The following is a 25,098-nucleotide window of genomic DNA, read 5'->3' on the forward strand; positions in this document are numbered from 1 at the left end:
TCTTCAAATACCTTATCCTCACCATTTTTTCATATGATCTTATATTTCTATCGTACTTTCCAGTGTACATATAACATTCACATACATGGTGTAGTGATTCTCACAGTAACCCCACAGGGTAGGTGGGAATGATATTTATGTTCATTTATAAGTAAGGCAACTAAGGCTCAAAATCGGTGAAGGCTGAACATCTGATAAGAGCTGGGATTTCAGTACAAGTTTTCTTGGTCCTAATTCGGGGCTCTTGCTACCACTTCACATTTTAGACATGAGAGAATCCAGCAGTGATGACGGTCTCCCCACTCCAGGCTCTTGGGAAGCTGCCTGTTCATCCCTCACTGCCCCATGTGCAAGCGCCTCAAGCTGCACTCTCTTCTGGGAGAGGTGGCCTCCCTTCCTCACTGAGGAGCTTACCCCTTGCTCAAGGGCATATGGTAAATTTAGTCTCCTGAGAGTCATTTCTTCAGGTTATTCACTGGTTTTCAAACTTTCCATGGGCAGGGTTACTCAAAGTCTTGATTTGGAGGCTTTAAGGAAGACAATAAACTGCAGCTCTACCCCTCTCTGTGTTCAGAAGCTTTTGAGAAACAGACACACAAATTAGACATATTGAGAGAAAAGTGTTAGCTTGGATGGGAGTGAGGCCAAAGTGGAGGAGCCACGTGTCAGGGCTTACAACCACACTTCCTAATACTCTACTCTAGACTTCTGGCGAGGCAGGTGTGGGTGCACATGGGTGTGTTTGGGACTCAGGGTGCAGATGCACTTGTTGTGTGGACAGGCTAGTCCCAGGACAAGGTGCAGAAGGAGCTGAGCATGCTTAGTTCCTTCCCCAGTGCCACAGTCAGGTAAGTCAGGCCTTCCTTGGGGACAACTGGGGGAGAATAAGCAGGAAGGCAAATGCTCTTTCTAATTTCGAAGAAGTGGAAGTTTTTATTTTATGGAGCTGAGAGGGGGAGAAAATGGCTTCCCCCAGTAATGATGCCCTTTAAGCATCTTGCTCTTAGCACTGTGTAAGAACAACTGATGTAATTAATTCTGTCATATGATGTAGGTACTGTATTTTTATTTTATTTTTTTTCTTAAATGTTTCCCTCACTTTTATTTTTTTATAATAATTTTTTATTATGTTATGTTAGTCACCATACAGTATATCCTTTTTGATGTTTTTGATGTAATGTTCCATGATTCATTATTTGTGTATAACACCCAGTGCTCCATGCAATATGTGCCCTCCTTAATACCCATCACCAGCCTATCCCAGTCCCCCTGCCCCCCAAGCCCTCAGTTTATTTCCCGGAGTCCATGGTTCATTCCCCCTTCTGTTTACCCCTTCATTCTTCCCTTCCTTCTCCTACTGATCTTCCTGCTATTTCTTATGTTCCATAAATGAGTGAAACCATATGATAATTGTCTTTCTCTGCTTGACTTATTTCACTTAGCATAATCTCCTCCAGTCCCGTCCATGTTGCTGCAAATGTTGGGTAATCGTTCTTTCTGATGGCTGAGTAATATTCCATTGTATATATGGGCCACATCTTCTTAATACAGTCATCTCTTGAAGGGCATCTCGGCTCCTTCCACAATTTAGCTATTGTGGACAATGCTGCTATGAACATTGGGGTGCATATGGCCCTTCTTTTCACTACATCTGTATCTTTGGGGTAAATACCCAGTAGTGCAATTGCTGGATCATAGGGTAGCTCTTTTTTTTTTTTTAACTTTTTAAGGGACCTCCACACTGTTTTCCAAAGTGGCTGCAGGTACTGTATTTTTAAAGACTTGAGTCTCATTAGTACATTAGTATGGCCTCAGGCTTCAACATACTCTCACTTTTTTGGTATGCCACTTTTGTTTCCTTTAACTAGATTCATTTCTGATCCCTTGATCATTTTCTACAATGTTCTGGACCAGGGCCTGCTTGAATACTGAGAAAGTTCCCATGGTTTCCTTCTGACATGATCCCTGCTTATCAAATCTAGAGCCTATCTCTTTCTTGTCCAGGATTGGGTAGACTATTGGGAAAAGTCCTTACAGAGATTTCCTGGGAACTGGAGTTTTAAAACAAGTGTGTGTGGGAAAATATTCTCCAACTACAGAAGGGGCTCTGTTTTTGCCTCTACTTATTTCTTAAGTTCTTTGGGGAAAAGAAAGTATTATAGGTCAAATCTTTTTACAAGTAAGTGCCACTGGACTGTCCAAATATGTGGTATGGATTAGAATTTTGTTTCAGTGACTATGACTTGAATTAGGTGAGATATAAGCTGGGCTGTGGAGGACTCTCTTAAATAGAGGTTTTCATTGCAAAGGTACTAGTAAAGGAATTTACCTGGTAAACACCAGATCTTTTCCAGCTAATGTTTTTACCAGACTGATTCAGACTGGGGAGCAGGAGTGGGAAAACAGTGTGGACACAGTCTGCTGGCTAGCGGTCAAGGCAGAGGAAAGAAAACACAGGCAAAGGTCTGTGTGAAATATGAATCTGAGTCACGGAGGGAGAGGAAGAAAATAGCATGTGTCACTCTGAAAAAGCTCCTCTTAGGGCAGTTTCTTTTGGCTATAATCGCTGCCTCTCCCCTGGAGAGAGTCACAGGGCCTCTCTTGGCTCTTCCTGCCACATTTCAGACTTAAAAGGAAGCCACCTTCAGGCAAATTCCCTCTTCCTCCCAAGAAAGAAAATACAAGAAAATTGAGAGTCAAGGTCTCTGAAGAACCTGGGTCAGGTTTTCAATGAACTCAGGAGAGGGCCCTGCCTTCAGGGGTTGGAAATGGCTGCAGTCACACTGGAACATGCTCCTCTGGTGCCCCCTTGAGTATGAAGGTGGAACTGCGTTCTTTAAAGTTGCCTAAATCCCCACCATCACAGTCCCCACAACTCTATCCAGTATGTCTCCTTTTCTAGGCCTTGCCTCTCAGCCTGGAGAGTTTCCTGAACAATTTCTGGTCATTCCCAAGCCTTCTCTCTTGAAATTTTTCTCTGGTTACTCCCTATAGACCCTCATTAAAGTATTAATTTTTCTAAACAGATTCGTTTCTCTTTCCATTTCTGCATGCATCTCTGGTCACTACGTCCCAGAAAGATCTTGAAAGATCTTTGCTACCATCAATTAAGAAGTGGATAAACAAAGTCATATGTCCATGTAATGGACTATTTTTCAGCTATAAAAAGGAATGAAGCCCTGATACATGCTACAAAATGGATGAACCTTGAAAACTGTATGCCAAGTGAAATAAGCCAGTTAAAAAAAACGACATATTATCTGATTCCATGCATACGATATGACCAGAAAAGGTAAATCTTTGGAGACAGAAATCAGACCAGTAGTTGCCTGAAATTGGAGGTGAAATTGAGGATACACTGCAAATACTTATGAAGGAAACTTACGGGGTTTTGGACGTGTCTAAATCTAGATAGTAACAGTGGTTGCACAGCACTATAAGTTTACTAAAAACCATTGGCCGTATGCTTACAATGGGTGAATTTTATGGTATGTAAACTATATTTCAATAAAACTGGTAAATTGTTAAATGAATTTCAGAAATGCTTGTTCGTTACTGATTGACAGTTTGCTACAACTGAAGAGATCTTCAAGATCTCTTTCCCCACATGATCTTCAACACTTGGTATTGTGTGTTCTTTTGATTATAGCCCTAGTGGGTATATAATGCTATCTTATTGTGGTTTTAATTTGAATTCCCCTAGTGACTAACAATGTTGACTATCTTTTCAAGTGCTTTTTAGCCATTCATATATCCTCTTTGATGACATGTGCATTTCTTCATTTTTTAATTGGATTGTTAGTCTTCTCATAACGAAGTTATAAGAATTCTTCGTGTATTTTGGATACAACTCCTTCACCAGATATATAATTTGTAAATATTTTCTTGTAGTCTATGTCTTATCTTTTGAACTTATTAAGAGTTTCTTCTGAAGCCCAGAAGTTGTCACTTTGATGAAGTACGATTTACCGATTTTTTTTTTTTTGCGGTTTGCACTTTTGATGACTTATTTAAGAACTCTGCCTAGCCCAAGGTCATGAAGAATTTTTCCTATGTTTTCTTCTATAACTTTTATAGTTTTATATTAACATTTAGATCTAAGATCCATTTTGAGTTAATTTTGGGGTATGGTGTGAGATAAAGGTCTAAGTTAATTTTTTTTGCATATGGAGATCAAATTGTCCCAGCATCATTTGTTGAAGACTGTCCTTTCTCCATTGAACTGTCTTGGCTACGTCACTGAAAATCACTTGGCCATAGGGGTGCTTGGATGGCACAGTTGGTTAAGTGGTTTTGGCTCAGGTCATCATCTCAGGGTGGTGAGAATGACCCCCATGTTGGGCTATGAGCTCAGAGTGGAGCCTGCTTAAGTTTCTCTCTCCTTCTGCCCCTGCCCCCATGCTCTGTCTCTCAAATAAATAAATTAATTAAAAAATAAATTGACCATAAATGTAAGAATTTATTTCTATCAATTCTGTTCCATTAATACATATGGTCCATAATATATATTTTCTGTCTTTATACCAATATCACACTGTCTTGATTACTGTAGGTTTATAGTAAGTTTTGAAATTGGCTATTGTAAGTCATCAACTTTGTTCTTCTTTTTTAAAAATTGTTTTGGATATTCTATATAAAATTTAAGATCAGCTTGCTGTTTGTGCCAACAAGGCTGCTGTAGTTTTGCATAGAATCTATACATCAGTTTAGGGAGAGTTGCAATCTTAACAACATTGATTCTTTCTAATCCATGATCATGGAATCCATTCAAATAAATCACAAAATTGAAATGAGAAATACGGAGCCACAATAATAGTCGGAGACTTCAAAATCCACTTTCCATAATGGATAGAAATCAGACAGATGATGAATAATGAAATAGAGGTCTTGAACAGCACTATACACCAGTTAGAACTAACAGACATATATACAGGACACTCTACCCAACAACAGCAGAAAACACATTTTTCTCAAGTGCAGTTGAAATAGTCTCTAGGACAGAGTATATATTAGATCACAGCACAAATCTTAATACATTTTAAAAGGTTGAAATTACACATACATGCAAAGTATCTTTTCTGAGCACAACGGAATGAAACTAGAAATCACTAACAGAAGGAAAACTGGAAATATGTAGGAAATTAAACAACGTACTCTGAAACAACTGGTAGGTCACAGAAGAAGTCGCAAAGGAGATTAGAATATATCTTGAGATAAATAAAAGTAAAAACATAACATACCAAAACTTCTCCGATGCAGCAAAACAGTTCTAATAGGGAAATTTATAACTGTAACCACATACGTTAAAGAAGGAAAAGGATTTCAAATCAATAAGCTAACTGTAAGGGACTAGAAAAAGAAAACTAAACCCAAAGCTAACAGAGAAAGGAAATAATAAAGATTTGAGCAGAGATAGATGCAATGAAGAGTAGAAAAACAATAGAGGAGGAGCACCTGGCTGGCTCAGTTGGTGGAGCATGCAACTCTTGATCTTGGGGTTGTGAACTCAAGCCCATGTCGGGTGTAGAGATTACTTTTAAAAACTTTTTTAAAAAAATCTTTTAAAAAAAGAAAAAGAATAAAGGAATCAATGAAACTAAAATTTATTCTTTAAAAAGATTAACAAATAAAATTGACAAATCTTTAACTGGATTAAGAAAAAAAGAGAGAAGACCTAAATAACTAAAATCGGAAATGAAAAAGGGGACATTGCAACTGTTACCACAGAAATAAAAGGAATTACAGCAGTTCCCCCCTATCTGTGGTTTCTCTTTCTGCAGTTTCAGGTACCTGTGGTCAACTGTTGTCCAGAAACAGATGATCCTTCTTCTCACGTATCATCAGAAGGTCAATGGTAGCCTAATGTTACATCACAGTGTCTACATTATTCATCTCACTTCATCTCATCATGTAGGCATTTTATCATCTCACATCATCACAAGATGAAGAAGGGTAAGTACAGTACAATATTTTGAGAGACAGAGGGAGAGAGACCACATTCATAAAACTTTTATTACAGCATATTGTTTTAATTGTCCTATTTTATCATTAGTTATTGCAGTTAATTTCTTTTTTTTTAAAAGATTTTGTTTATTTATTTGACAGAGAGCGACAGCCAGAGAGGGAACACAAGCAAGGGGAGTGGGGAGAAGCAGGCTTCCCGCCAAGCAGGGAGCCCGATGTGGGGCTCGATCCCAGGACCCTCGGATCATGACCTGAGCCGAAGGCAGACACTTAACAGCGGAGCCACCCAGGCTCCCCTGCAGTTAATTTCTTAGTGTGCCTAATTTATGAATTAAGCTTGCCATAGATAGGTATGTATAGGAAAAAACATATTATATAAGGGTTTGGTACTATCTGTGGTTTGAGGCATCCACTAGCGGTTTTGGAAAGTATCCCCCAGAAATAAGGAGGGGATTATTATGTAATAGAATACTATAAACAACTGTGTGTCAATGAATTGGATAACCCAGAAGAAATGGATATATTTCTAATACCACACAACCTACCAAAACTGAATCATGAAGAAATAGAAAATAGATCCATAATTAGTAGGGAGATGGAATCAGTAATCCAAAACCTCCCAACAAAGAAAAGCCGAGGACCATATGGCTACACTGGTGAATCTACCAAACATTTAAAGAAGAATGAACACCAATCCTCTTCAAACTCTTCCAAAAAATTGAAAAGGAGGGAACACATCTAAATTCATTCTAGCATCCTATACTAGCATCCTAAGCTATCATTCTTATACTAAAGTCAGACAGACGCTACAAGAAAACTGCAGACTAACATCCCTTATGAACATCGATGCAAAGATCTTCAACAAAATACTAACAAACAGAATACAATAGCATATTGAAAGGATTATACACCATGATCAAGTGGGATTTATTTCCGGAATGTAAGGATGATTCAACATACAAAACTCAATCAATGCAATATATCACATTAACAAAATGAAGGAAATAGCTCATTCAGATTTACAATTATGAATATGGTTGGATTCACATCTGTCATTTTGCTATTTGTTCTCTATATATCACATCTTTTTCTTTTTTGGTTCTTCTGTTCCTCTTTTGTTGTCTTTTGTTATGTTTAATAAATATTTTTTATCTCATTTTAATTCCTATGTTAATTTTTTACTATATTTTTTGAGTTATTCTCTAAGTGGTTGCTCTGGGAATTATTATTATTATTATTTTCAAAGATTTTATTTATTTGAGAGACAGAGTGAGAGAGAGAGAGAACATGAGCGGGGAGGGAGAGAGAGGGAGAAGCAGACTCCCTTGCTGAGCAGGGAGCCTGATGCGGGGCTCAATCCCAGAACCCTGGGATCATGACCTGAGCTGAAGGCAGATGCTTAATCAACTGAGCCACCCAGGTGCCCCTGCTCTGGGAATTATAGTATGTATCTTAATGTATCACAATCTGCTTCAGATTTATAAGAACTGGAATAACATTAATCCAGTAAAATGTAGAAATTTTGCTCTGATATAGTTCCATTTATTGCTCCTTCATGTTATTACTGTCATACATATTACATCCGTACATGTTCTAAACCCAACAATACAGTGTTATGATTTCCTTTATGCAATCTTTTGTCTTTTAAAGGACTTCTTACCAAAAAAAGAGAAATATTATAGTGCTTTATATTTACTCTTATATTTACCGTTTCCTGTGTTCTTCATTTCTTTGTATAGTTTGAGTTAATGTCTGGTGTCATCGCCTATTAGTCTGAAGAAATTTCTTCCCCTCCCTTTTTTTAAGTAAACTTTACACACAATGTGGGGCTTGAACTCACAACTCCAGGATCAAGAGTCACGTGATCTACCAACTGAGCCAGCCAGGTGCCCCTGAAGAAATGTCTTTAATATTTCTTCTAAGGCAAGTCTACTAACAACAAATTCTTTGATTATCTTGAAATGTCTTTATTTCACTTTCTTTTTTTTTAAACAGGAAAAAAACCATGCAGATTTATTTAATATAACTTTTAGGTAACACAGGAGCCTTCATAAGGAAATGAAGACCTTTGCTTTGATTTTTAAAGGTCAGTTTTGCTAAATATATAATTCTTGATTTTTCAGTTCTGAAAATATTATACCACTGCCTTCTGGCTACCGTTGTTTCTGATGAGAAGTCAGCTATTAATTGAAATCATTTTCCCTTTTAAATGATAATTGTTTTTCTCTTGTTGTTTTGAATATTTTTCTCTTTGTATTTTTTATCAAATGGGAGAAATTTTCAGCTGTTATTTCTTTAAGTATTCTTACTACCCTACCCCCTTTTCTCTCTCTTCTTCTGGGACTCCCATTACCTTTATGTTGATATGTTTGATGGTATCCCATAGATCTCTGAGGTTGTTTCTTTTTCTTCATTCTTTTTTCTCTCAGTTTTAAAGATTGAATAATTTCTTTTGATCTACTTCTAACTTCACTGATTGTTCTTCTGCCATCTCAAATCTGTTGTTGAACTCCCAAGTAAATTTTCAACTATTATACTTTTCAACTTCAGAATTTACATTTAGTTCTCTTTTTAAAAATAGATTATGTCTCTTTATTGAGTTATCTATTTGTTAAGTCATTGTTCTTATATATTCTTTTTAATTATTTAAACATGATTTCCTTGAGTTCTTTGAACATATTTATAATAACGCTTTGAAATCTTTGTCTGCTAAATCCAACATGTGGGCCCACTCAGAGAAGTTTCTATCAACTGCTTTTTCCCCTGAGTATACTTCATAATTTCCTGCTTCTTTGAAACTCTTATAATTTTGTTGTTGAAAGCTGGAAATTCTATTTTTAATTTTGTAAAAAGTTTTTATTTAAATTCCAGTTAGTTAACATACAGTGTAGTATGAGTTTCAAGTATACAATTTCCTGATTCACCACTTCCATACATCACCTGGTGCTCATCACAATAAGTGCCTTCCCTTCTGGTAACCATCAGTTTGTTCTCTATAGTTTAGAGTCTGTTTCTTGGTGTTCCTCTCCCCCCACCCCATGCTCGTTTGTTTTGTTTCTTAAATTCCCCATATGAGTGAAATCATACGTATTTGTCTTTTTCTGACCTATTTCCCTTAGCACCATACTTGCTAGGTCCATCCATGTAGTTGCAGATGGCAAGATTTCATTCTTTTTTATGGCTGAATGATACTCCATTGTATATAAATAATACATCTTCTTTATCCATTCATCAGTTGATGGACATTTAGGTTGTTTCCATATTTGGGCTATTGTAGATGTGCTGCTATAAACATGGGGTGCGTGTATCCCTTTGTAGTAGCATTTTTGTTTTCATTCACTAAATACCTAGTGGTGCAATTACTGGGTCGTAGGGTAGTTCTATTTTTAACTTTTTGAGGAAACTCCATACTGTTTTTCAGAGTGGCTGCACCAGTTTGCATTCCCACCAACAGTTCAGGAGGGTTCCCCTTTCTTCACATCCTCACCAACACTTGTTGTTTCTTTTTTTTTTTTTCATTTGAAAGTAGTCATTTATTAATTGACCAGAGTACAAAAATAATCATGGTAGATACCTCAGTTCATCCTTCTAATTAAGCGTATTGATCTGGTTTTCCCTTCACCAGCATCTCCACCTTCTACAAAATGGGTGGTCTTTTTCTTCATTCCCCCTCATGGAGAAGATAATTTGAAGGGCCATAAAAAGTTGTTTGCTTCTTTGAAACATTTTCCAACAGTATAGATCTCATGAATCAGATCCTCCATGCAGATGATGCCATATTTGCCAATCAATGTGTTATCTGTCAGGGCAATTTACTTCTTGTTGATTTTGCCATAACCACACTTGTGGATCAATTCATTCACTGACTTCAGGTTTGGGTACCCTCATGCTATATATGGTTCCACAATCCTTAGCATGTTAACTGAAGCCTTTTTGAGCTTAGCAAAGGTGTCACTGAAGATCTGGCAAAGGTAAAGAAGCTGCAACATCTTTCAAACCTTTAGGCTCACACCACCGATACCTCTGATTCTGATGACAATGCCAATTTGGTTTCCACAGGTATGTAGAAGTTGCCAGCTTTTTTGGCCATCCTCACCATTCAAATCTCAGTTCTGTACATCTGCCTATATTCCTTGTGGTAATGCTTAGCTTTTTCATAGATAAGCTTCATCCTTGCATTTCTTTTGGGCAAACTTCTTTCTTAAGGGTTTCTGGCACAGCAGGATCCTTCTTTTTCCTCTCTTCTGCACCCTCCATGGTTCCAGCTGGAAAAGAGACTTGTTTCTTGTGTTGTTGCTTTTAGCCATTCTGACAAGTGTGAGGTGATATCTCACTGTAGTTTTGATTTGTATTTCCCTGATGATTAGTGATGTTGAGGATCTTTTCATGTGTCTGTTGGACATCTGTATGTCTTCTTTGGAAAAATGTCTATTCGGGTCTTCAGTCCATTTTTTTAAATGGGATTATTTATTTTTGGGTGTTGAGTTTTAGAAGTTCTTTATATATTTTGGATATTAACCCTTTATCATGTATGTCATTTGCAAATATCTTCTTCTGTTTCAAAGGTTGCCTTTTAGTTTTATTATTTCCTTTGTTGTGCAGAAGCTTTTTATTTTGAAGAAGTCCCAATAGTTTATTTTTGCTTTTGTTTCCCTTGCCTCAGGAGAGATAGCTAGTAAGAAGTTGCTATGGCGGTATCAAAAAGGTTATTGCTTGTGTTCTCTCTAGAATTTTAATGGTTTCAGGTCTCACTTTTAGGTCTTTAATCCATTTTGAATTTATTTTTGTGTAAGGTGTAAGAAAGTGATCCAATTGCATTATTTTGCATGTTGCTGTCTAGTTTCCCCAACACCATTTGTTGAGAAGACTGTCTTTTTCCCCATTGCATATTCTTGTTTTGTTGAAGATTAACTGGCCATGTAGTTGTAGGTTCATTTCTGGGTTTTCTATTCTGTTCCATTGACCTATGTGCCTATTTTTTGCCAGTACCAATATGTTTTGATCACTATAGCTTTATATTATAACTTGAGGTCCAAAATTGTGATGCCTTCAGAAAAGCTGGATATTTCAGATAAAATTTTGTAGCAAATCCGGTTTCTGATATCTAGCCCCAATGATAGTTGTTGCTGTTTATTCCTTTTTTTTTTTTTTTTAACTTGCCTGGACTAAAACTGTGGCTGCCTCCCTCACTGATGTGTGTGTGCTCACTGATGTCTCTGGCTTTTTAGGGGTCATCCTGTACCTGCATAGCTTAGTGGTTAGCCCAGTTTTCATCAGAGATTGTACACAAACACCCAGAGCCTGTAAGACTTCATTCTTACTATTAGATATATGTGTGGTTTGGAGAGAACTTTCACATTTTAGGCAGTTTTCACATCTGCCTTTTACTTTCCAACAGTTGTGTCTCCTGTTGTGTCTCCTCTGTGTGCATGTAGCCTCTGATCGGCCAGGGATGGATGGAGAGCCACTATCTATGGCTATCTATTACCTGATCTCTCTTTTACATTACTGACTAATCCTTGATCCATTGCTTACGCCAATCAGGACTGCAACCTCAGGTCAGCAGATGTCACTGGATTTTTCACATTTGTCTCCAAATTAAATAAGGTTTTCATGACTTGCTCCACCTTGATAGATTACACCACCAATCAAACTTATAGGGCAGTGGGGCATGGAGGAGTAGCCTCTGGGAAGAATGACACAGATGCCATTTTTACCTGATGTGTAGTAATTTTTAAGGAATTGACACTCTCAATTTGTTGTGTGCATTTGATTGATCTCTAGAGCACTGAAATGGATATTTTTGATAATTTTGCTTTATACTTGTTTCCCATAGAGAGGATTTGCTTATCTCCTTTCTTCTTCAATGTGAGAAGTCTTGCCCTGAAACCCATTTTTACGTTAGATAAAATTTTGTTTATCAAGCAGTTATTTATGAGATTAGCTTGTTGTTTGGTAAAAAGTCTGTTTCATATGTTACAAATTTGAGAAATGTTGAGTTAAACAAAATTAAATAGGGTTCTTTATTATAGGACTTCACAGGATCATGAATATGCCAAGATACACTGCACATCTCTAAGAGCAGAGCTGTGAGTAGAATAAAAGTATGCAGCATTTTCCAATTAATTTAGCCACCTTTTACGATACTTTTTACAGTATCTATTAACAAGTTATGAAACACTGGTAAATGCTAAGACAAATGAACTGCTTAGACTATAGGACAAATTTAGGGATTAGTTATAGTGGAGATGGTCATCAATGGGTACTTCTTTATATTGCCACAGATTATTGCCAGTAGTGGGGAACAAATAACCAGATGTTCTCCTCCCTGACACTCTCAGCCCCCACAAGTCCCATTTCTGAGGCAAACCCATTTAATCTACCTTGACAGAGAAGGTCAAGTTGGGACTTGGATGGACCTTTGAGTTCCTAGTTCCTTGCTTCCTTCCTAAAATGGTTTTAATTTTCCTTATGATTATAAAATGAATATATTATCGCTTAAAAAATTCAATAAATACCAAAAAATATAAAGAAAAACATACAGAGTAATCATAATTCCACCATCCTAGGCAACCATTTTCAACATTTGGGTATTTACGTGTCCAAATATTTTTCTACGTACACCCTTTAAGAAATGAAAAATGAGTGCTTACTAAGTGTCAGGCATTGTGCCAGGTGGTGGGCAAATGGTGGTAAACACTTGATCCCTGCCTTCAAGTTGCATTTAGTCTAATGAGGGAGAAAGACATTAAATAAATCCAGCAAATAATTTTATACTTACAAATTGTGGTAAGTGTGAGATTGACATGTATTTTGGCAAAGACAGACCCAAACCATACACATATGTTATTGGTTTTTTTGGTGTTTTTTTTTTAAAGAGAGAGATGGTGGGATGGACAGAAGGAGAGGGAGAGAAAGAATCCCAAGCAGGCTCACGCAGGGCTCCATCTCACGACCCTGAGATCATGACCTGAGCTGAAATCAAGAGTCAGATGTTTAACCAACCGAGCAACCCAGGTGCCTCCATACATACATATGTTTTATAACCTGTTTTCTTTACTTATATCAACATATCATGAATATTTTCCCATGACAATAAATATAGATTCTGTGTTAGAATTGAGAATAAGAAAAACATGCTCCTATCCCTGAGGGTTCGGTTCTAACAGGGGAGAGAGACATATAAATAGATCATTTCAATTCAATTTTAGTAGGGCTTTTATAAGGTACAAACGTTGGGCAAGGAAGGCTTCATTGGGGAAATGAGTGCTTGAGTTCTGTTTTAAAGGATAAATAGAAATTTTCTAGTTAAGAGTGGAAGAATATACCAGGCAATCAGCAGATGCAAAAACATGAGAATTAAAAGCATGGCATACTTGGGAGAACTGCTGGCAGCATGATCCTGCTTAAACAAAAAATGCTAACCTAAGCCTAGTAGGAGAGAATGCCAGAGAGACAGGCAATGGGAAAGCTAACAAGGCCTATGTCCCCCTCGTAAGGAGTTTGCATTTATCCACCAGACCATTTTGAACTGAGAATAACATGATCAGATTTCTGAGATAGAAAGCTCTCTCTGAAGGGCTGGCTGAAAAGAGAAGAAATTGGTGATAACGGGTGACTAATTAGAAGATTTTCATAATAATTGAGGACAGAGACAGCGGCACGGGAAATGGAGTAATTGAAGGTGTATTAACCATGTTATTAGGGGTAAATGGAAGCAAATTAGCTAGAGTGGGAAATCAGAATTATTGGTGAGAGCTGACAACAGCTTTGCAGGGAAAACATGGCCGAATGTTAAACTTAAGAGCAAAGGGATGAAGAAAGCTAACTGGAGTTTAGAAGTTGAGGGACTTAGGGGCGCCTGGGTGGCACAGCGGTTAAGCGTCTGCCTTCGGCTCAGGGCGTGATCCCAGAGTTATGGGATCGAGCCCCACATCAGGCTCCTCTGCTGTGAGCCTGCTTCTTCCTCTCCCACTCTCCCTGCTTGTGTTCCCTCTCTCGCTGGCTGTCTCTATCTCTGTTGAATAAATAAATAAAATCTTTAAAAAAAAAAAAAAAGAAGTTGAGGGACTTAGAAAGAGGAATAGCATAGGCTCCCCTGGAGCCTAGGGGAGAGTCTGGTTGAGGACACAGGTGAGATCTGGAGCCATGGATATTTCTATGTCCTTGGAACTACCCCTTCACGTGGTTGCCAGACACATTCCTGGGATAGCATGACAACCTTGCAATAAGTGAGCATGAACAACTGTTGTTTGTCTTTAATAGTCCCATCAAATGAAGGCAAAATTGTTTTGGAAAACGTTCTATGAAGGAATGATTCCCTAGAGATACATCTTGAAAAGAAGTGGGCTAAATTCTCTGTGGTCACGCAGTAGAATCTAAGACTTTCAGAGTGAAAGCTAACATTTATGTATAATATGTTTCTGAAGAAATAGATCATAGCAGTTGTTTCTAGGGAAGGGAAGTGGGCGGCTGGGAGATGGGAAGAGAGGAAGATTTTTCTCAGTATAACCTTGTGTACATTTTGAGTTTTAGAATGAAGAGAATTTAACATCTAGTCAAAATAAAAGTTTTTAAAAAGGAAGCTGAGGAAATTCAGAAGAAAAACATTACCCTTTCATACATCTCTATGTATTTCCAAGCGAGAGAGTCCTGCTTGGAAAGTGGCGGGGCTACTGATATTCTTGCCCCACTGCAGTCTTAGGACCACTGTACCTTCTTAAAATGTACTGAGTCATTTCTCTGCCCTATTTTCAGCTCAATGAGAGCCACCTTCCTCCCTGACTGAAAGAAGAGAGGAAATCCACTTCTAGAGGGTTTAATTTAATAGGGTCAATCCCTGTCATTCTGAGTGAAATTACCTGGGATAAAGGTGGAGATGGGAAAAGGAGAAAGAAGAGCCCATATTTACAGAAAAAATGGACAGTCTAAAATTACAAGCTTCAAAGAGAACATCCATACCCCCTTCATTTCATGGCAGGACTTGGAGCCAGAGTCTCAGAACAGGAAGCCACAGGCGACCTCTTCATTGTCAATCCGTGAAAGTATGCGGAAAATGCTCCAAGCTCTAAGTCTAGATTTAGGACTGCAATTTCAGTTTTACCCCTAAGATTGTGTGACCTTGGTCAAGTGGCTTCCATAGCCTATGTATCAGTATCCTTTTCTGTAATATTAGGTGATTGGATGTGTGGATGACATCCAAATTTCTTCCAATTTCCACATCCTATAATTCTAAATCTTAGCAAGTCTTGCTATATAATTCTGCAGCTTTTCCTAACAGGCATTTCACTTCTGGGCTTTTGACATTTGTTTCTTACGTCTATTATCAACTCTAGCTTTGCAAGATGTAACCTAGAGGAGGAATGGTAGAAATTGGTGGTGCTTCAATACTCTCTGTGCCTGGGCCACACACTGGGTAGAAAGCTCTGGAAGTTGTTCCAGTAACTTCTCCATCGTAATTGGGTCAGTTGGAGATAATTTTGTCTTTTTCCCAAGTTTCCCTTTTCAAAGAACTTTTCTGTCTTCTTCTCTTGCAACCATTCATTTTACCCTAAACTCTTCTGCTGTTCATTGGCCTATACTCATGTATCAATTGATGTGACTGAATAATACATATAATTACTTCAATAAATAATTGAGTACCTACCAAGTACTAGATAGTTTTCAAACTTTTTGGTCTTAGGACCCTCTCTGCATGTTTGAAAGTTATCAGAGACCTCCAAAACCTTTTGTTTATATGGGTTATACCTATATATATTTGCTAAATTAAAAAGTAAAACTGAGAAAAGCTTAAACTATTAATTAATTTTAAAATAGCAAAAAATATGTTAATAAGATTAAAAAGATGAAAAACAGCTATATACTCAGAACAAAAAAAAATAGTGAGAGGAATGGCACTCTTTCACAATTTTGCAAATCTCTTTACTGTCAGGCTTAACATAAAACAGCTGGATTCTCATGCCTCGTTCTTTATTTAATCTGTTGCTTTGGGGTTTGTATTATTTTCCTGGGGGTACCATAACAAATTACCATAAACTTGGCTGCTCAAAACAACAGAAATGTGTTCTTTTGCAGTTCTGGGGCTAGAAGTTCAACATCAGTTTCACTAGGCCAAAATCAAGGTGTGGGCAGGAAAGCGCTCCCTCTGGAGGCTCCAGAGGAAACTTCTCTCCTTGCCCCTTCCGGATTCTGGTGGCAGCTAACATATTCCTTCATTTGTGGATGCCTCCTTTCAATCTCTTCTCCTATCTCTGCATCACCTGCTCTTCTTTGTGCTGGATAATCTCCTCCTGCTTCTTTTTTATAAGGACATTGTGATGGCATATAGGCCTCACTGGGATAATCCAGGATAATCTCTTTATCTCAAGATCCTTAATCCAGTCCCACCAGCACAAGTTTCACTATTCACCAGTTTCAAGGCTGAGGACAGGGACAGACCCTTGGGAACCATTATCAGCTGACAACAGGTTGTGATTTTGTTTGATGCTTATGAAGAAAATTTGGCCTCACACAGATATGCAGTTTGGGGAAAAAAAAAAAAGAGTATTTTTATAGCCTTTTCAAATAATTGTGGACATTCTTCTTTAGTACAACACCAAAACTCAACAAGAAGTAGTTTTTTAAAGGTTTGTTGCAATATGGAATTTGAAAATGTATCAGCGAACTTCTCTCACTGGGTTACATTAAAATCATTGGGCTATATGCACTTTAAATGGATCTTTCGTTCATTCATAATTTTATAACATCATGCATTGATCATTTGGAAGATATTGGTTCACTGCGTTATATAGATCTTCCAAATGTTGACACATTTAATTATATATGATCAAAAAATAATATTCATTAATATCACCTCCAATCTTATCAAAACAGTTCTTACATATTGGGAAGTTATCAAACTCCTGGTGGTAGAAACACATTCTTCAAAATCATAATTTTCACATGAAAGCTTAAATTTTATCAGTGGCAACAAATTCAGTGATTTTCTTTGAAGTGACAGACTTGCTGTTCATTTTCAAGAAAGCCACTGTTGATTAATAAATGAAGAAAAGTGGCTGGTTCAGCCTTCAAGTCAAACAAATACACCAGTGCTTTTCCTTGGGGAACCCTGGTTGTGCATCAGAACTGCTTGATGTGTACTGTCCGTTTCGTCACACACAGTATTTAAAAGGAATGTACTGAAAGGTTGAGATTTAATAACATTAAGAATTCTTACTGCTTTATTAAAGATATTCTAAGGTAAACTGGCTTTTTCCCTTCCCCAATGGGAGTGTACGGTGGTGAAGAGCACAGTTTGGAGCCTCTGCTTTGATTTGTGCCAAGGTGCCAGCAGTTTTGCCCAGTATTGCTTTTATACCATTAGTGCACATGTCAGCACAGTTGTTCCAGGATAAAGTTACTTTAAAAAATTGGTCAGTGCTCTATTTCAGCACTACTTGTGTTTATTGCCAAGCATTATATAAAAGATCTTCAAGTATTAGTGCTGACTCTGGATAGATACAAGCAAAGCAACAAGCCTAGCTTATATCTACATTTATATAATTTTTGGGTCCATATAATTCTGTAGGTGAGATGTTATCTCAGTCTTTACATTTGCAACTAAATTTCTAATTTGGTGAGCTACTGCATCTTTGGAAAATAGCGTGGCCATGATTTTTTTTGACTGATTTTTCATCCAGCAGGCATTTCTTGAAGTAATGTACAGGCTTTATTAGTCTCTCCGTTATCATATGCCCTTTTGCAGCCAGTGCAACACAATAATTTAAGCTGTAAGATGTTTCAGTGGGTTTTTCATTTCTAGTTTGAAAAGTGGTAACAAAAACACTCTGACTTTTAAAGAGCCTACCATGTTTAAAATATTCAATTCCCTTTCCTTTATTTACAGTTTCACCCAGATTCTTCCCTTTACCTGAGTCAGCGAATCCTGATAACTGAGGTCAATGTTGTATTTTTCAGCATCTTTAGATGTGGGAAGATTGAGAAAGCAAGTCTTCTAATCCCCCTTTTGTAAGCCGATGGAAGAACCTAAAGTTAAAAAAGGGTAAAACAAAACTGTATTTTGAATAAAATACTAAATTCTAAAAGAATAACAATTTTAAATAAAATGTAAACATTTAGAAACTTTTTTTTAAAAAAAGATTTTATTTATTTATTTGACAGAGAGAGACAGCCAACGAGAGAGGGAACACAAGCAGGGGGAGTGGGAGAGGAAGAAGCAGGCTCCTAGCGGAGTAGCCTGATGTGGGACTCGATCCCAGAACGCTGGGATCAAGGCCTGAGCCGAAGGCAGACGCTTAGACTGCACCACCCAGGCGCCCCTAGAAACTTTTTCAATAAATTAAAAACTATTCTTGCAAAACAAGTCGATAAAACGAACTTTTTTCTCGTATTTCTGCATAGGTGCAAGGACAGTTTAGGGATTTAAAAAAGGAGTTTGTTGGATGATTGATGGGGTTACAGGGATTAGGGATAAGGGAAGATACCTTGTAAGAACACACTAGAAGTACTAAGGAAAAACTGAGTTAATCTCTGAAAACGCACATATTTATACCCTAAACCTCAAAAGATTCTAGAAAACTGAGGGGTACTCAAGCACACATTTCACCAGCCAACAAAGCTCTTAAGTCAACTATCCTCTTGAAAACTTCTCTGTATACTCCCGAGGGGATGAGAGCGAAAACAGCAAACATTTAAGTAGTATTAGGCATATAGTTCGGACTTCGTGGAAGGGTCTCAGAGACCCTCAGAAGTCACCAGACCGCATTTTGAGAACCTCTGTACTAGCGTCTGTTCTAGGTAGAAGCTGGGGTAACAGCAGTAGATAAACTATCCCCTCCACAGGGAGATAAGGTATTATGCAGCGGCCACGGTGATCAGCTCCGAAATGCGAAAGAACGCAGCGCCGGGAGCGGAACGGCAGGAACACCTATCCTCGTCTGCCCGGCCTGGGGAGGCCGCTCCAGGACAGTGACCTCTAAACTGCAGCCGCTGAGCCGCAGTCGGCCCCGGGCGGGGGTGGCCTCGCGACCACTTCCTTCCCCTTCCCGACTGCGTCCCCAAATCCCCGGAGAAGAGGGGTGGTTAGGAAGCGGCAGTGACCGCGACACCCCGGCGCGAGGACGCCGCAGGACAGCCGCATTGTCATTCGACACCGCCAGCATCCCCAGCACCTTCAGGGCCGGGGCCGCGCGTGGCAGTGGGGACCCGCGCCGTCCCGCCCCTCGGGGGTGAGGGGGAGGCAGGTGGGCGGATTGTCCGCAGTCCCTCAGCCTGGAAGCGGAGGCCGAACGGGGGCCAGGAACTTGCGCCTCCCGGGGAGGTCTCGCACGGCTCGGGGGCGGCTAAAGAGAAAGGGAGACCTTGGAAAACGAAGCGTGAGAGGCTCCGGCCCCAGCGGCTACCTCAGGCGGGACTGAGCGTGAGACCCCGGGTTGCCATTGAAACCCGACCCTCCGGTCCTTCTATTTCTCCACGGGAAGCAACCTCCGCGCGCCTGCTGGGCTAGCCGCCTCACCGCGCGGACTCTCGCGCCCTCCCGCGGCCTCTCTCGAGAACGATACTGTCCTTGTCCGCGCTGGACGCGAATAAAGATTTCTTCTTCAAACAAACAGGAAGTGTCTACGGAGGCCGGGCCGGCGGCTGGGCAGGGGCCGGGCATGAAGCCGGGCGGCGACCAGATCGCGGGCGGTGGCGGCGGCGGCAATGAGCGACATAGTGGAGAAGACGCTGACGGCCCTGCCGGGACTCTTTTTGCAGAACCAGTCGGTTGGCGGGCCCGCGGGCGTCAAGACGTCTTTCTCCTCGCGGCTGGGCGGCCTTGTCCGCGGAATCACCGCGCTAACCTCCAAGCACGTACGTGCTCGCCGGGCCGGGAGGTCAGGGGCCCCGGGGAGAGGCCCCTGCGCTGGGAGGCCCGAGTCCGGCGGCGAGCCTCCGGGGCCGGCCCTCCGGCGGGGCTTAGGCACTGCGTGTGTGTCAGTCCGTCCCCGCGTCTGTCTGGAAGCGTCCCTTTCCTGAATCCCGGACTGGGAGGCCAAGTTTCCACAGTCGGCCGTGACAGTGTCATTCTTATCTGGGGCTGGTCTCTTTAACCTTTGAGCCTCTGTGTGTTTCCTGAACTTGAAGTGGAAAAGTACCACTACGTTACCATAGGTTGTTTCGAGGTTTAGATGAGCCATCAAGCGAGTGAAAACACCGAGTGCCGTGGAGGTGTCAGCATTGTTTACCTTCTACAAAGTTTCTTTGCAGGTTCTTCCTCTCCAGTTCTTTCACACACCGGAACAGACCCTGCCATCTGAACCTGTTGGTCAAAACTTTGGGGAGCTTGAGGTTCTTAGGTTAGGCCAACCGGGTGGGCAAAGAAAAAGCGTAATTCTCCCCAAATGTAAAATTTGTTGTCTCAGCCTCAGATGGGCTTTGAAAATGGGCAGTTATAATAGAAGGTATTAAGTCTCCGCAGACTTTTGGTAGTTGAACGGATTGTGTACGATACTCTGTTAGGTCGTAATTTGTTCAAAAGTTATTTATGAAAGAGGTTATGTGTTAGACACTGAGGAAAAAGAGTAAAACAAATTTTCTTTTCTTCAAGGACTTGGTCCTTCATCTTGGGCTTAAGACAGGTATAAGCAATATACAGTGACATGTAAGTCCCCAGGGAGAAGGAATGACAGGAGGATTTTCTTCAAAGTGCCTTGGGGTTTAAAACATTCTTTTTAAGCTGAAAAAAGATGATGCTGTACTGGATGCTGTATTTCTGCTTCACATTCAGAAATCATTATTTATGGACATAACATTGTTTGTCTTAACATTTTGTCCTTTACTCATTTCTGTGAGATTCTGAGTGAAATTTAAAAAAAGTTATTTTTGGTCTTAAATTGCAGTTTGAAACTACATAAGGTATCTAAACGTGGCAGTACATCACGAATAGTTCTTGAGTAAGCTTCCTAATGGACATCTGCTTCAGTGTGTAATTTAAAGATAGCATTATGTTAGCCAGACATGGGGCCAATATTCAAGTGTGCTAAGGAGATGAAATACAATACAGGCTAGTAGAAGTGATTCCCATTGGTGTATTTATTGTATGTATGAGAGAGAGAGATGGGAAGTGAGGGAAAGGATGTGAGGAATGAGAAGAGGGAAGAGTATATAGCTTGAGGGAAAAAGACCCGATTTCTGTTTCTTCCTTCTTACCCTATTTCTCTATTCTATGAATACATTTAACTTTATTTATTTATTAAGATTTTTTTATTTTTAAGTTATATCTACACCCAATGTGGGGCTCAAACTCAGAACCCCAAGGTGAAGAGTTGCATGCTCCACTGACTGAGCCAGTCGGGTGCCCCAGGACTTTGTACTCTTAAAGGGAAGGTGTGAGAACCCATGGATCAGTACATGACAAATTTCTTCTTTCTCTCCACCTTTAATTCAAAACACAACAAAACGAAACAAAACATTTTCTGCTAAACTGTCCTTCAGGAGACAGCAATTAAGTGAAGGAAAGAGGAATGGTGGATTATTCTTTCCATGAGTGATTGGGAGGGTTTGGGGAACTGCCTTTAGGCTAATCTTAAGCACATAATTTTTATAACTGTCCTTTAAAATAACATTTGTTGTTGTTGAAAGTATTATAAATTATATTTTTCCTCTTAAGAAATACTGTTACAGTTTGAAAAGACCATTATTCATGCATTTAACTACTTCAACTTTTTCAGGAGGAAGAGAAACTAATCCAGCAGGAACTGAGTAATCTGAAAGCAACCGTTTCTGCTCCTACGACAACACTGGTAAGTTTGCACAGTCAGTGCCAGCACATTTTATATTTGAAATCTGGTCCACTACAGAGTCTGTAGTGGCATCTAATTGATCATTTGCTAAAATCCAATTTATCATAGTCACATCAGTTATGGATGGCCACGTGATGATGATTTCATAAATGTGGCAATACTCATGGGACCCCAGTGCTGATCTTACTGTTTTAATGTTGTGCACTGAGAAAAGGTTACGATATATCATTTAAAGTAATATTTTCAGTCCTGAATTGGTGTATTATAGCTCTCTCATTTTACTATTCTACATCTTGGAATGTAGGTGAACGAGGTAGAAAAATGGTTTTCTTGGGGCGCCTGGGTGGCTCAGTCGTTAAGCGTCTGCCTTCAGCTCAGGGCGTGATCCCAGCGTTCTGGGATCGAGTCCCACATCAGGCTCCTCCGCTGGGAGCCTGCTTCTTCCTCTCCCACTCCCCCTGCCTGTGTTCCCTCTCTCGCTGGCTGTCTCTGTCTCTGTCAAATGAATAAATAAAATCTTTAAAAAAAAATGGTTTTCTTGCTGTAAAACAGTGTATTGCATGGCAGCTAAATCAAGTTCCAGTTATTTTAGAACTTGAGTTTCATATAACTTGGTTTTTCAAACAGCATTCTTTTAGCAGCTATTTAATGAGTAGCCACTATATGCAGGCCATTGTTAGATTAAGACCTACATTTTTTTTTCTTTTAATTTTCATGTGGTTTCATATAATGAGATTTTGCCAAGCAACATTATTCAGCAAATATTTAATGAGTGCTTTCTGTGTGTAAGTCACTGTGGGAGTAGTCTCCCTCTTCTAATGAAAATATTGGGTTGATTATTTTGCATGAGCACATGATTATGTACATGAGTAACACTTTTAAAGTCTAAGAGAATGTGTATATTTCCTTTTAGGATCATAGTAATATTTGGACAAATGAAGCTCAAAGCATAGTTAATCCGATACATTTATGTGTATATGTGTGTGTGTGTAGATAATGTATATGTGTGTATATGTATGAAATCATTGTAATATTTATTCCTGATACTTGATAGAAACGTAAAGCAGAAATGGTTTCTCTCTTACTTTGATTTCCATTTTTTTATAATTGACACACCTGGAGAAATGAGATAAATAGGTAGAAGTTAGGGAGCCAGAGTTTGGAAGGAAGATTTTATAATTATGGCCATCCAGCTGTGGGCACGCTTTCTTTTCTTTTTTTTTTTTTTAAGAGAGAGAAAGAGAGCGATAGAGAGGGGTAGAGGGAGTAGGAGAGAGAGAATCCCAAGCAGGCTTCACGTTCAGCATGAAGCCCCATGCAGGGCTTGATCCCGTGACCATGAGAGCATGACCAGGGCTAAAATCAGGAGTGGGATGCTTAACCATCTGACCCACCCAGGTGCCCCTCTATCCCTGAGCTGGTTGTGTAGAGGTTGCATGACAGTTTGTTAGGGAAATTGTAAATAAAATTTCTGCAGTGGGGAATAGACTTTCTTCTCCAAAACTAGGAGAATAATAATGTATGCAATATCATTTTAATTAAATAGAGCTCATAATGACCTTTGAAAGACTCTGAGATAAAATGTTACAAAACCTTTTGTTGGATTAGTTGGATTAGTTGAACACTTTCACTCCTAATTGATGTGAATGCCTTTGAAGAGGAACTTCCAGTATCTTTTAAGCTTGTTTTTTCAGTATTTAGTAGTCTTAATATACTAATGAATTAACTTTTATTGCTTTAAACATAAGTGACCTGAATTGAATCTTATTCTCCAAGGATTTTCCTATGGTTTGTTTTAAAACTCTTCATGTATACATATATAAAAATGATATACATATATAAATATGAATGAAATATTAAATATTATTCTTACTAGATATTTATTATTTTCTAAGTATTTTGTGTTATACACTAACCCTAGTTAATTTTTAGATATTAGAATAGGCTGTGAACCTATTTTGAAACACATTTTATTTATATTTTTATGATTAAAATTTGCTATAAATATTGAGAATGCAAATATTATTATATTAATAAAACAAATTTATAGAAACTCCTAAAACAACTTATCAGCTTATGTTGTAAATATTGAAAGACCCAGTTAAAAAATTAAATATTGTAATAGCTATACCATTAATGATACCATGCCCTTCAGTTCCTAATAACTGAGAGTTACTTAAAAAGAATGCCTGGAAAAAAAACTATTGCATATTATGTACAGCAAAATAATTCTGAAGAAAGTCTGGGTGCAATTTGGTTTTTAAATATAAAAATTATTTTCTTTATAAATTATTACCAATTCAAGGGAATTTTATGGATGTTTTCATTTGACAAAGTATATTAAAATGATGTGCTTTAATCTAGAAGCTAATTCATATTACCATGAGTGAAATTTTGTTTGAGGACCATGTGTCTCACATTATAACTAGATTTTACACAGGGACACCTAGAATTAAAAAGAGGGGTGCCTGGGTGGCTCAGTCGTTAAGCATCTGCCTTCAGCTCAGGGCGTGATCCCAGTGGTCTGGGATCAAGCCCCGCATCAGGCTCTTCTACTGGGAGCCTGCTTCTTCCTCTCCCACTCCCCCTGCTTGTGTTCCCTTTCTCGCTGGCTGTCTCTCTCTCTGTTAAATAAATAAAATCTTTAAAAAAATAAAATAAATAAAAAGAGCTATAGTTGGGGTGCCTGAGTGGCATAGTCAGTTGAGTGTCTGACTCTTGATTTGGGTTCAGTCATGATCTTGGGGTCATGAGCCTGGCATCGGGCTCTGTGCTGAGTGTGGAACCTGCTTAAGAGTCTCTTGCTCCCTCTCCCTCTACCTCTTACCCTGCTTGCACACACTCCCTTTCTCTCTCTCTCCCTCTCAAATCAATAAATAAATCTTAAAAAAAAAAAAAGAAATAGCTACAGTTAATTTATTTTATAATGTTACCACTAACAAAATGTTAAAATTATTTTACTAAGATCAGTACTGTTGGTAAGCTAAGTTTTGGAGCAACTTTTATTTATAAAGTTTGACTTCAGGTTATGAATTTATAATATGTGTATATGTTATATCTTCAGCGCCAGGATTAAGGGTTCCCCTGTGAAATGATTGCAACATAATTTTAAAAAAATCAAAGTATTCTATTTATTTATGCAGTTACTGGATATTTTGCTTTTGCTTTGCAGAGAATGATGAAGGAATGTATGGTGAGACTTATATATTGTGAAATGCTTGGATATGACGCTTCCTTTGGCTACATACATGCAATCAAGTTGGCACAACAAGGAAACCTTTTGGAAAAAAGAGTAGGTATGTATGTGTGTAAGATTTTTATACTTAATGTTGCCCTTAAAGTTCTAGCAACT

At 38.8% G+C, this 25,098-nt stretch overlaps 1 protein-coding gene and 1 pseudogene across 2 annotated transcripts in view; one reads left to right on the plus strand and one right to left on the minus strand.

Annotated features, from left to right (window-relative positions):
- Nucleotides 1-1,327: 1,327 nt before the first annotated feature.
- Nucleotides 1,328-19,533, minus strand: LOC113269620 (60S ribosomal protein L7-like; annotated as a pseudogene).
- Nucleotides 19,534-19,573: 40 nt separating this feature from the next.
- The window catches only part of AP4E1 (adaptor related protein complex 4 subunit epsilon 1), a 66,915-nt gene continuing 61,390 nt past the window's right edge, over nt 19,574-25,098 (plus strand). For both annotated transcript variants that reach the window (XM_057306322.1, XM_026518468.4), the window contains exons 1-3: nt 19,574-19,815; nt 21,675-21,746; nt 24,919-25,042. In XM_057306322.1, the coding sequence (XP_057162305.1) occupies nt 19,666-19,815; nt 21,675-21,746; nt 24,919-25,042 (346 nt within the window). In that variant the 5' untranslated portion in view covers nt 19,574-19,665. The remainder of the gene's footprint in view (nt 19,816-21,674; nt 21,747-24,918; nt 25,043-25,098) is intronic.

Source organism: Ursus arctos, unplaced genomic scaffold (assembly GCF_023065955.2).
Source record: "Ursus arctos isolate Adak ecotype North America unplaced genomic scaffold, UrsArc2.0 scaffold_36, whole genome shotgun sequence".
Classification (NCBI taxonomy): Eukaryota; Metazoa; Chordata; class Mammalia; order Carnivora; family Ursidae; genus Ursus; species Ursus arctos.